Below are 13,192 nucleotides of genomic sequence, written 5' to 3' on the forward strand. Positions count from 1 at the left end.
AGTTACTGGGATAGGGGTTGAGAAAGGTACAGATCAGAAAAGAAAATATTATGAGCTCTCAAATAAGAACTGTTATTTACAGAGCATGTAATTTGGGAACTACCATCCAGAGGTATTATTCACAAGTTTTGGAGGTGAGATAAAAGATGACATTTACAAAAATAACAAGGGTAGCTGGAAATTACAGAAACCATCACCCTTCTCAGAAGCAAACTTCTAACTGATTATTTATAGGGCACCTGAACCTTTACTGTAGCACAGTGATGTTGGACTACAATATCACCTAACTCATTCATTCATTTTGGACTATAATGTAACACGACACAATGTGACACAGGTGAACATGACTCTCTAAATATCACGAGTCTGACCTATCAGTCTGTGTGGCACCACATTACACACATTTATGATCATAAATGGATCAGGAGCGTCAGCTAGAGCTACAGCTGTGAAATTAGTTTGCAGTAGTAAAATATATCTTTGTTACTATAAGAATATGAGTCTCTCTGCCGTAAACTCTTTCTGAAGTGGGTCATTTCTTTGGAGGAATTAAGTGTGAAAGTCCATATACAGATTTTGAAAGAATAACAGTGTTAAATACCACCATGAAACCTAAGTAAAAAAGTACTGTTTTCAAGTCAAAGTACAAAAATGTCACTTTATAAGCGGAACTCCTGCTTTCACATTGAGTCTTTCTACACTTGCACGTCAAACTAAAATGCAAATTATGTGCAGAGAACAACAGAAATCATCGAGAATCTCTGAGATTAATTCACAAAGTATCTGCGATTGCTCTGTTTTGCTGAAGAGACGTATGGGAGGAACCCAACCTATGATAATCCAAATGAAATCTTCACATCATGTTCCTAGAAGACTGCATCAGGACATGGTTATTAAGAAATCAAGTGTAAAGACAATAGGACGACTGTACCACACAGGTGATGAACCTGAATTCACAGATACAGAAAACAGTCACTGTCCCTTTCTTTTCTGGTAATGTCATCATACGTATTACCAACATCATGAAATGTGGTCATGCCCCAAATATGCTACTCATTTTTCAAATGAAAGTGAAAAAAAGCACTTCTCAGACTACAGAGAGTGCAAACTAAATCTCTTTCGTCCTTGTTAGAGCTTTTTAAATCACGATAAGTTATAAAGTGGTACAGATAAATTTTAAGTCAGAACTGCATTGAAGTCTAATATATCTAACTCCTAAATTGCTCTTTGTCAGATCCGATGGCTTTCCACTGTCTCCTCCCACACACTTTCCATCTCTTCTGAAAATTGCTTCATCTTTGAATCATTACCATTATAATTACAACAAGAAAATTCAGAAGAAGAAAAAAATCTTTGACACAAAGACTATTATCATGGGACAAAAATATCCTGCTGAAATCAAAGATAATGCTCCATTATTAATTTCTCTATCAATTATTGATTTCTTGATAAGGTAGAAGTCTAAATACTTTTACCTTATACGTGGTATTGCTCTGTGCCTCCAACATATGTAAACATGTCTAAAAGCTAGAAAGGGCATGGCCATCCCAAAACACATGGGGAACATTTTTTTTCCTTGGTAAAACAGAGAGGGAATGCTATCCATCCATAATTCAGTTGGGTGAGTCTTGGTACTCCAAAGGGAGAATAATCTTAGTTATTTACCTACTTGGGGTAAATGTGTTCCTTGTTTGGGTGTTTTAGAATGTTTCACTATATAAACTGGCAGTTAACTATTGTGCAAATACAGAACACAAATATCAGCCTCCTTGCCTGGATACATGATTGAAATCTACTTCTACGAATTCTTAAAGGGGATGAAAATACAAATTTGAACTTGGACTGTTATAAAGTAAGTTATTTAAAAGGCATGTTTCCTTTTAAGCTTCAACTGACCATTTTATACTATCATTTAAAGTCCGGACTAGAAAGTTCACTGGAAGAGAACTCATAGTTCAACAGTTTCCTGGTTGGCTTTCTATGCCATGGCAGGATGAATTATCTCCACGCTATTCTTGATAGACATGTGTCTAATTGTTGTTAAAAGCTCCACTGATGCAATTCCACAACTTGCACAGACAACCTATTTCAGTTTTTCATTTTCTGTTACATTATTTTCCTATTCCCTAATTGAAATCTCCCATTCTGTAACTTAAACTTCTCATCAATCATCCCAGAGAGTCCTCTCTTTCTTTTTCCTGCATATTTTTATGAATCTGAAGATTTTAAGTTACTTCTCACCACGTAGTTTACAGGATCCCAGTACCTTCAAATCCTTCTTTATTCAAGGTCCTGAAAATCTTCAAGACAAGGTAAGAACTAATGCAGCTCACTGAATTCTTTATGTGCTAAGGAACAATTTCTGCCATTGATTTGTCAGCCTAGAGGCTAAGAACTCAATGGAGGAAAGAGAATGGCACATCTTCACCTCCAGAGTCAGATCCTGAAAAACAGTACCAAGGCCAGGAAGCAGAATCTGCAGAATGCACAAATTACCACTGCTTGATGTTTTGTCTAGCCTTGTGTTTTGCCTTCAGGTAGACTCTGGAAGTTCAGCTTCTATGGCTGACATAGGGGCCACATCCTGTTTGCATTGAAAACAGACAACAGAATAGTGTTGACCTTAACTTGCAGCACAGTATCTGTACTATCATGTATCTTTTAATCCAATCCTACCCTAGCTTTCTGCCTGAAAGCAGGAATGCTTACCTTACACCTACTGCAGATGTGAGGAGAAGAGAGTGAGGCTCTGGGAATATGGCAGGCTGCCACGATAAAATTTCATGTATTGATTTCCAGTCAGTGAGCTCACGTTGTAAGATAAAACATGTTTGTACTCTTTTGAATTTTACTTACAAATATTCAGGATGAAATCCTGGTTTCTCAGGTCTCACAGTAGGATTTTTACAAATCACTTAATAACAGTTGTATTTCATGCTGCAGGGATATGAATTACAGATAGAATTACTCTTTAAAAATGATATTTTTGTCTGTTTCTTCAGATATCCCTACATATCACATTGTCCTCAGTCTACAGCTCTGACAGTTTACACAGAGAACACCCTCACAGTAGATTAAAAACAATAGTTTTACACATTCAGATATTATTTTCAGTGAAAGTAACAGAATGGTTTCATAACAGCATGCTTTAGCAACACGCAGATGCTTCAAGGAAAAGATAAATCCTTCATCTTAAAATTCTGGCATGAAATTGGTTCAAGATTTAGCAACTGCTGTATCTTAGTCTTTTGCTTTGTTATTGGTTTTCCAATAATCTTTTCTTCATCTAGATTACCTCTATTATTTAGTTATAACTTCCTCCATAATTGCAATCACTGAATAGTAATCACTTAATAAAGATATCCTGACAGGTCTATTTTTGCACTGGGAAAAGATTCATTTTCTTTATCATCACTCCAGTAAGCAATTTTTCTTCCTACCTGAAGTAGCCAAGTGAAATGTAGTGTCTGGAGTACAGTTGTGCCCTGCTACAGCCAGCATTTCAGTAAGATCAGACACCAGTACTTTCATTTTTATCTGATTTGGATATGGATTTTCAAAATGTGCATGACATAGAATTTGTGCTGACTGATTTTTATATATAATTCTTTTCATACACACAGATATAAAGGCTGCTTTGCACAGCTTGTTGCCAGTGAACTGATAGGGACATTCCTGGAGACTTTGCAGAGTTTTTTTCCTATAATGCAGGTATACATAGATACAGATACTCAACACCGAAAAGCCAAAGAGAATGCATTTAGCCTACCATCTTTAAAGGACTAATTGTATATTAGATTGAATGAAATAACCTGATAAACTTGGATACCTGCAGGTTGCTATAATGATTTGTTTTCTACTGTGATGGAATATAGAAGGAGAAAGTGCTAAAGAAACACAAAGAGAACAAAACAAAGCTTGGTTTACATATAGAAACCACACAGAATAGAGTGATTTATCCTAAGGAGACTTGGCCTAAGCCACTAAAATCAAAGCAAGCTTTTCTGACTTGAAAGGATTTCAGACTAGGTCTAGCAATAAATGGACACTCAGAGCAATTAAACTCTCCTGTGGGAATCACAGTTTTCTGCTTGAGGACTGTGTAGACAGGGTGTATTGTGCAGTTTCTGAAGACCTAACACAGCTAATAAAAGTTCAAACTACGTATAGGGAAGAGAGAGATTCAGCCTTTGCTCATATGCTTTCTGAGTTTGGCCTGGCTTTGCTTCCTCTTTGGTCAGACAGATTTCAGGGGTCTGCAAGGTATCTCCCAGAAAGGACTAAGAGAATGGCTTTGAATTAAAAATCTAATAAAAATATACATCAAATTAACATTCCTGAATATAACTGTTTAAGGCAGATATTCCCTAGTTAGTAACTCTGACCTCAACCTTTCAGTTGAAAGTTCAACCTATGAAGGGAATGCACTAAGTTAGAATAAGTTCCTGTAAAATTTAAGTACGCTTTAGCTCTTCATACAAATGTTCAAAATACATCAAGTAACTCATTCTTGGTTCCAAGGACCAATATAATCTTTAAGGATCAACTGTCCAGGGATCACTTCTAGTGTTTTCTGTCCAATCACTAACAAAACTTACGTTTTATCATCCTTACCCTCCACACTCTCTCCTTTTCAGCCCCATGTAACATAAGCCTCTGTGTTGAAAGCAAACCAGAGGAAACAAACTGATGGGACAAAGCTGTGATGCATCTCTGAGCCGGCTTCCATTTCTGGCATCATGCTTTGTTAATGGTCTGACAGTCCTATCCTCACGACAGGAACACTTGGAATGTCTCACAAATACAGCCTCATCACAACAATATCTATCTGTCCACATACAGCACGTAACTTATGACTGCACAAATTTAAATGTATGATAACTGGAAGGGCAAACCTATTAATATTATTTTCTTGCCCTAAATGTAATCTTTACTGCAGGCAGATCTGTGTTAAATTTAAAAGAAATTTTCTAATACATACCAAACAAAAAGAGCTTACACTCATTTACTTTAATCACTTCAACAGTATTGGTCTTTCTCTCAAAAGAGGAATAATAGGGAAAATATTTATTTCACAGCCCTGAAAATTAAAGGAAAAATCTCATTTTGGGATTCACTAGTCTAACTGGTAATTATTTAGAGTTCTTTTATGATATTGGTACAAGGCATCTTTTTGTGTGCACAGTAACGAAGACTTGAAATACACTAATTATCTCTGAACAGGCATAATTCTAAAAGATTATAAAGCAAAAAAAAATTGGGCAAAGAAGCAATTTTTAGAATAAGCAATTAGTACACAACTTAATGCAAAAGTATTTATAAAATAGGCATTTTGTAATGATCTGAGAAGTACTCCATGTTAAAACAAAACGCCTGGATTAATCTAGCAGAGAGATGTTGACATGATTGAAGACAGAAAGCAGTTGTGAATAAACACTCTGCATCTTTGCTGGTGACAAAGTGTTCAATCATAAAAGCTTTGTCTTTAATCATATTGGTGTAGTGCAGTGGAAGCATGCAGCACCACAACATCAGAGGATATACCCTAAAAATATGATTTTTTTTTCCAGATAAGCATATTCTCTTACTTTCCAACTCATGTATGCATCTGAAATGGTTTGTATATTCAAGGAGAAATCAGAGGGGAATGAAAAAGAAAAACAGCTTGAGGGATGCAATAATCTCACCATACTTTTAATTAAAGAAATAGCAATTCACTTGTAATAGGACTGTCCCATTAGGGTCCCTGATTGCCATGAAAGTCTCAATTGACCTGCTCCTTTTCCCTGGTAAAATCATCACTTCAAGAAGATCTGGGTGCCTGACACACCAGGTTTTTATTTAAGGTACACCTCATTGTCCTCTAGCATTTTTTTTTTTTTCAGAGAATACATTTGCCTGAAACTTACACAGCTCCAGCTTGCATTTGGATACTCTTGCTCCATATAATTTTGCTCATAGATCTCAAATGAGATGGGACAGCTTAGATTTTCCCATTTTCAACTATAACACAGGGAAGAAAACATTTTTTTCTTTTATTTTTCCCTTCAGTAATTTGACAAGATAGTCCAAATACCCAGCCTGACTGCTCGTAGGGACAAAATAAAGAACATCATTTAGGAACAATTAATTCCTCTTCAAAAGAAGATTTCAAGTGCTGTAATTGAGGGGATAGCACATCATTACTTTGTGTAAGTATAACCTTTTTGAACTTCCCAGGCTGACACATCACAGCTGAGATGCAATCGTGTTAGTCACAGCACTCTGCATGATGCCAACACTGCGCTGAGCAACACACTATTAGGAAAGGGTACAGCAGCATGCTGCACTACTGACAAGGCCCTCCCATGCTGTGATTGTCTATATGCAAACACCATGCCCACTGTCACAGCACAACACAGGGAAATGCTAGGGAGCTATTTCTGTAGCACCAGGAGCACTTATTCCTCCACCACTTGACCCCTGCTCTGTGTGGAGATGGTGGTGGTGTGTTTCAGATGTGATGTGTAATAGCAGGAAAGCGCTGATGCATCAGACCAGGAAATTAAAAAAGATGCCATTCACACAAAGGAATGTTTAGTTAAGTTTGAATAGCTTGGCTCAAAGGACACCGTGATGGACCATTTGTTACATCTTTACTTACTAATGTTCATTTGCCATGGTTTTGGTTTTTTTTCCCCAAACCAGCTTGTTATTGATTTTAAATGATTCCAAGAGCTCATCTGCATTTTGCCCAACGCACTCGGAGCCCACGATAATATTGGAAAGCGTTAGGGTCCTTAAAGGAACAGCCTATCACAGTACACCACAGTAACTATGTCTCTACGATTTATGAAAAGAAAGCAATATGTGCCTGTTTCGGTGCCTGTCGTTTGCCTACCAATGGTGCAGTGCTCCCCATTCCAGCCCTCTCTGCATTCACATTTCCCATCTTTACAAGTTCCGTGCTCTGTACAACGGGGATGACACACACGCTGGTCACACGCCACTCCTGTCCACCCTTCTTCACAGCGACATGCTCCGCCAATGCACACCCCATGGGTGCCACAGTCTACAGAACACACTTCTAGGAGAAAAAAAGAACACGGGTTATAGCTGGCTGATGTCAGAGGCAGCAGGACAGCAGTAGCAACCTGAGTCAGTAGCTGAGCAGAACAAGCTCCCTTTTGCTGAAAGCAGGCCTGTCCATATGGAGATCAAAACCAGCAGCAAGCATTTAACTTTGTGAAGTTAAAACAATCATTACAAAACTCTGCTACTGTATTTTGGACAGATCACTGTAGAGCTGTGTCCTCCATTCCAGTGCAGAGAATTTCCTCAGCGCCATTCAGTGTGGCAGAAGGGGGAACACAGATCTGCTTTACTCAGACCTGAACACATTTATTTGTTAAGAAAGACTGAAACTCACCTAAGACACAGTCAGCAGAGCATGGTGACAATTCAGGGTCACAAAGACTCTCGGAGTGACTGGAAAAGATACTTGCAAGCGACAGATTTGGAATCCCATTGCTAATAATGGTGAGACACACAGTACCTTGCTCCTAAATTCTCTTGCTCTCAGCCAGCAATTGTAGAAAAGCAGAGGGTCTTTTGCCTCATGCATCATCAAAGAAATTGACAGTTTAAATTCTCATTCATGAATTTTGCTGGCTGCTGCTGATGCATGAAGCAGAAAAAATGTATCTCGATACTCATTTTACTGGTGGGTTATTCTGAGTCATTAATGTTAAGAAATAACTGAATAAATGTGAAAGCTGTAAATATTTTGAGAGCCAATTCCATCTCAAGAATCAGCTTGCAATAAAAAAGCAGAATTCCAAGTATTTTTCCCCACAAATAGAACATTTGCTGTCATGTCAAAACCGTTCCTCTTTTCCCCTTAGCTCCTTCTGTTAGAATAAACACTTTTACAATATTCAGTCAACTGCTGCGCTGAAGAGGATGAATTTTTTAAACTTACACTTCTGTTCTTGCCTTTTAGAGTGCCTTTTGCCCTAAAACTAATTGTTTAAATATTCCATGTGCAACTGAAAATTGAAAAGTACCCCATATTTAGGAGATCTTTCCGTTCTCTGATGTTTTTCATAAATGGGTAGCATTTTGATGTGCCATAAAGCTAACACCAAAAATAGAGTATTCTCCATTCCTCAAAAATTACAGACATATCTGTGAATCCCTGCAATGGGAGTTTTCAGTCAAAGTCAGGAAAGAGCTATGAAGCAGTTCCATAACTTTCTCAGTTCAGAAGAAAGTCAGAATCTGAAGGAAATATGGGCTCCTAACCTACACTCCCACCCTGAGCTGTCAGTCCCAAATTAGGGATGTCACATAAAATAATCTAAAATGTATGCACGCTTCTTTCCAACACAATCCAGAACAGGACCAAACCTGTTCCTAAGACAAATTTGTAAATTATTTGCATTTCAAATTTGCCTCCAATACGAACATTTTGCCAAAATAGGAGCACTGATAGAAAATGACAAGAAATATTTTTCTTACCAACGGAGCAGTCAGGACCCATCCAGTTGGGATCGCAACTACAGAGACCCGTGTCAGACAGGTATGTGCCATGCCCGCTGCACTGGTCTGGACACTGAGCTCTGGGAAGCTCACAGTTTATTCCTCCCCAGCCTGGGCTGCAGAGACATTCTCCATTCACACAGACTCCATGATTGGAGCACGTTGGATCTAAGCAATCAACTAAATAAGACAACAAAAAGAGTGCACACAAAGGTCAGTTCCCACAATATAACGTACAGAAAAAAGTAGGTGGATACTTTGAAGTTCTTATCAGGGTGACAGAATAAAACAAATTGATATGATTCTTCATATAAGTGTAAGTCTGAGAACAGAAAAGTGTGAAGTAATCTGTGTTTTGCATTAGGTCCATCTGAAATAGGGAATGACTGAGAATTGAAAACTTAACTGCATGAACTCCGTGGTCAAGAAGCACGAAGACACAAAATTAAAAGCGAAATACACACAGTGAGAGTTCCACACTTAAACCTTAACCTGGGGACATTACTTCCTCAACACACTGTAGTTCTGATGAGTTAACAGTATTCTGAATAATAAAATAAATTAAAAAACCAAATGAACTGCAATATCTTCATCAATACTATTACTACTGTTCAAATTCTAGACCCTTGTGAGAACGGTACTGTGATATCTCATTTAAGTACCTAAAAGTCAAATTATCTGTGGTTTTCAGATTCTTTTAGACTCCTACATTGGGAACTCCAATCCTTCTCCATGAGGGCAGTGAGACTGACAAGTCTCTTTCAACCTATGTTCTAACTAGCAGAAAATTCTTTAAAAAACAAAGAAAAACAGATGCAGATACAGACTTTGTCTTTTCTCTATCCAGAAACAACAGAACAAGAAAGTAAAAGCAGTTACGATGGAAAGGCATTCATAAAATGTCTTTTGCCATTTCAGCCCTGATAAATAAAGGGAATGTTACAAGCTTTCTTTCAAATAAACTCTATCAGTAACATTACGGCTTTCCAAATTTTCATCTTATATCATGAATTTGTGTACAGTGCTCTACTGCAGACAGCGGCAGTGAGGCTTTACCAGCTGCCTTCTGCTGGGGAATTGAGGGCCAAGGTCAAACTTATGCCCTAAATAAAATGAATTCACCTCATGACTGGTATATATCAGCTCACAGAGAAGAACCAAGAATGATTGGCACTCTCTCTTGCAGCTCCAGGAAGATCTCAGTTTATAATGAAAGTGATTTATCTCTCATCTTTTCCAAATTGATCCTTCTAAATTAAGGCAGAGACATTTTCACTTTAACTCATGTGAACAATACTTGATCTTTTAAATCTCAACTTCTCTATAAACAGACATGTCAAATTATTTTATGAAGTTACAGAACATTTAAAATAAGTATATAGATTAGATACAACTCAGGATTAAAGCAGGCACGTTTAGATATACAATAAAATGAGTTATCAGAATAACTCATGTTAGATTTTAATTCAGATTAGAGTAGCACAGAAATTACTGTAACATTTCTTACAAGATTTTCACTGTAACAATGACCCTAGTGTGCTGGGTTTGTTTTGCTAAGTTTTAGGGTTCTGTTAGTTGGATATGAAAATATTATAGTGCACTGTAGTATTAGATATAAACAATGATTGTTCAGAAAAAAATTAATTGTTCAGTTCAGAGAAAAATAAATAGATTAATAATCTAGAATGCTTTCCCTGCAACGTTAGCATGCCTTGGTGGTGAACAAAGTCAGAAATCCAGAGTTCAGAACGTGCCTTTCATGATACTTCCGTTGAACCTGACAGACACAGAGCTGTGACAAAGGAATCTTATCCAATGAAGAAAAAGAAGAAAATAATATATCAATATACCTTATGGGTGAAGGTTATGCTTTTCCCTAAATTTAGTTAGTTTTTTTTTTTTTTTAGTGGTGATATTTTAATGTGAAATTGAAATGGATAATGTGTACAGTTTTCTGTCGTGCGCTGTAGGACTGCTAGGAATTTGAGGAAATACCAATGAGTGCTATTGTATGCCACCTTTTAGCAACGTCCCTCCTTCCTTCTCAAATGAAGAAAGTGCTAATGAAAGCAATGTGGAACAAAAACATACCCTTCAAGATAAATGCACTATCTTTCCTCTTTGCAAAATTACTGTATGCTTTCAGCTGAGATTTACTAACACAGAATAAATCTACCAATTCCCCCAACCCACAGTCTCCTTGTTTTATAGGACAACTCACATGAACCATCTTTGTCTATTGTTCTAGACAAATACACTTTATAACTGGTTTGGTTTTTTTCAGTCATACAATTATGTGAAAGCTTTCAAAGTTTAAACTGAGGAGAGCTTTTACTTTGAACTCAAATCTTGTTCTATTTTAACACAGTCTTAGGGTTATCATCTCAGGCCAGATCCTCAGCTGCCAAAATTTGCATAACTTGATTACCTGCAATAGAACTGCATTGGTTTATGCAGCACAGGTTCTGTCCCCAGCTCTTCAGAAGAGTTTACAATGGTCTTATTAAAAATGGAGACCCTTTGGTGTTTAAACAAAGGACAACACGCTTTAGCAAGCCAGTCTGTTAGACTAAGAACTCATACTCCCTTGGCAGCTCAGATCATTAGAGCTCATTTAGTATTGGGCCCTCTGTAGATTTGATAAAAAGGGAACTGAAAGCAATTTATATCCCTAAGGACAAAAAAGGAGGTCAAGGAGTTTTATGAACAATATGTACCATAAACCCCCAAAGAGTCATGAATTACACTTATGAAGTTAAATGTCATTGAAAAATGACTCGACCATGAAAGTGACAAGAAAAACACCATTAACCTAATTTGTCAATTTGACTTGTCTCCCCACAAACCAGACTGAATGAAACCTGGCAAATATGCTCCTTCGTTTCATGTGCAAATTTGTTAATAGAACAACAGTGTTTATGCTGCAAAAATTGTGCATCAAAAATATTGATTTTAGTGCCACTTTCATTTCAGGTAAATTGTTTGAACAGTCAGACCATGACGAATATCAGAAATAAAAAGTGAACTGGAAGAAAAATGCTGACCCATTTGTTCCAATTCGATATCCTTGCTGGACAATGGAGAATGAACCAACCTTCACTATTCTTTTTGAAAACTCAAATCAAGTAGAGATTTCTTATTATAACATAATAGAAATATATTTGTTTGTATCATTCTACCATTAATTCAAGCAGAAAGTTTAAATGTGATCAGATGATTACTCGCAACTAGAAAAACTTATCAGCTTTTTTTTTTCCCAGAGCTCATGAATTAATAGAAGAAATGGAATTTTACAGAAGAAATATGTTGGTTGTTCTTCATGTATTTGTAAATTAATTTATTGAGCTATTTATTGCTCAATGATGTATGCAAAAGGTTATTCTAACCTTTTCTATCATGTTATCGGCACCTTCCAAGTTTGCAGTTAATACCTCTTTGCCTTTGTAATCCATTTATCTGTTAGAATCCTTATCCTTTCAAGCACTGGTGATTAAATAATCTATATCCTTTCCCCTCACATATTAATGTATCTCCTCAACACTGTTGACTGAAAATTTCGTAGCGTTTCCAGCTTTGAAAGGTGTTAACATTAACCCCTTTGCAGCAATACATGCACTAGTTTGCTATAAACTTATCTGAAATTGTTGATGTATTTGTTTCATCCATTTCAAACATTTACAATAGGAAAGCTAAATTAGCTAAGCTAATTTAGCTAAACAAGCTAAATTAGGCACTACAAAAACCTATTTCGCTTACAGGAGTGTTAGGGGATTCAAGATGTCTAACCCAAATATAGAACAAGCATTCTACACAATTGAAAGTAAAGAGAGCATCTGGAAATTGTAATATAAACGGGTGAGGAACTGCTTACAAGGTAAAATTTACAGAATTAAATGAAAGAAAGATCAATTTAGGCCATCTAGCACAGTCTCTCTAATAATATTAACTCTAATATAACAATGAAGAACATGATGAAATTCATATAACTTAATTAGACAGAGCAAACAATTGCAGTTTGTAGCAGAGAGGTTCTGCATTCCTGGGGAACAGACTGGATGTTGCAGAGCACGCTACACAGCCTTTCCATGTTCAGTTTCCATGAGAACATAACTTACAGAGGACATTTCAGACAATTTTTGAATTTTTCACAGAATCATGCACTCAGGGTGAACTGCAAACTATCAAATCTAGCAGTGAAAAAAGGCATTACAGAATTTTCTGGATGCTGTGTAATCTGTAAAAAAAGAAATGGAAAATCTACTGATCTCAGTTGAGTTCTGAATTAGAGCTTTAATGGCTACAGCAATGTGAAAAATTCCTGGAAAGTGATGAGAAGAATGAACTGAAGAAATTACTGCAGTTTTGGCAGTCCCACTAGTGAGAATCCTAGCTTATTTTTATCTTAGCAAACTAACTTCACACAGAGCAATGCAAAATCTTGTCCTAAAGTTGATGACTGCCTTCCACATCCAAAGAATAAGTCCCTTAGCACTTCACGTTGCTATGGTTTTCTTGCTCATCCTATTTTTTTTTTTTTTAATGGGAGAAATAGGTGTTTGCTACAGGGTAAGATGAACATTGATATGTTATGTAGTGTACTGCTCTGCGCTCCACTCAGAATATTCCACAGAGGCCCTTCAGTCCTAAACCCACACAGTTCCAGTTCTGTCAC

At 36.9% G+C, this 13,192-nt stretch overlaps 1 protein-coding gene across 6 annotated transcripts in view; it reads right to left on the reverse strand.

Annotated features, from left to right (window-relative positions):
* TENM2 (teneurin transmembrane protein 2) overlaps positions 1 to 13,192 on the reverse strand; it is a 459,783-nt gene that overhangs the window by 66,939 nt on the left and 379,652 nt on the right. For 4 of the 6 annotated variants that reach the window (XM_065734485.1, XM_065734482.1, XM_065734481.1 and 1 more), the window contains 2 exons: positions 8,500 to 8,700; positions 6,854 to 7,066 (listed from right to left, as the gene is read on the reverse strand). In XM_065734485.1, the coding sequence (XP_065590557.1) occupies positions 6,854 to 7,066; positions 8,500 to 8,700 (414 nt within the window). The remainder of the gene's footprint in view (positions 1 to 6,853; positions 7,067 to 8,499; positions 8,701 to 13,192) is intronic. The other 2 variants (XM_065734484.1, XM_065734483.1) reach the window with 2 other exon arrangements.

The sequence above is a fragment of the Cyrtonyx montezumae genome, unplaced genomic scaffold, assembly GCF_038088225.1.
Source record: "Cyrtonyx montezumae isolate F1298 unplaced genomic scaffold, pur_monq_1.0 scaffold_18, whole genome shotgun sequence".
Lineage (NCBI taxonomy): Eukaryota > Metazoa > Chordata > Aves > Galliformes > Odontophoridae > Cyrtonyx > Cyrtonyx montezumae.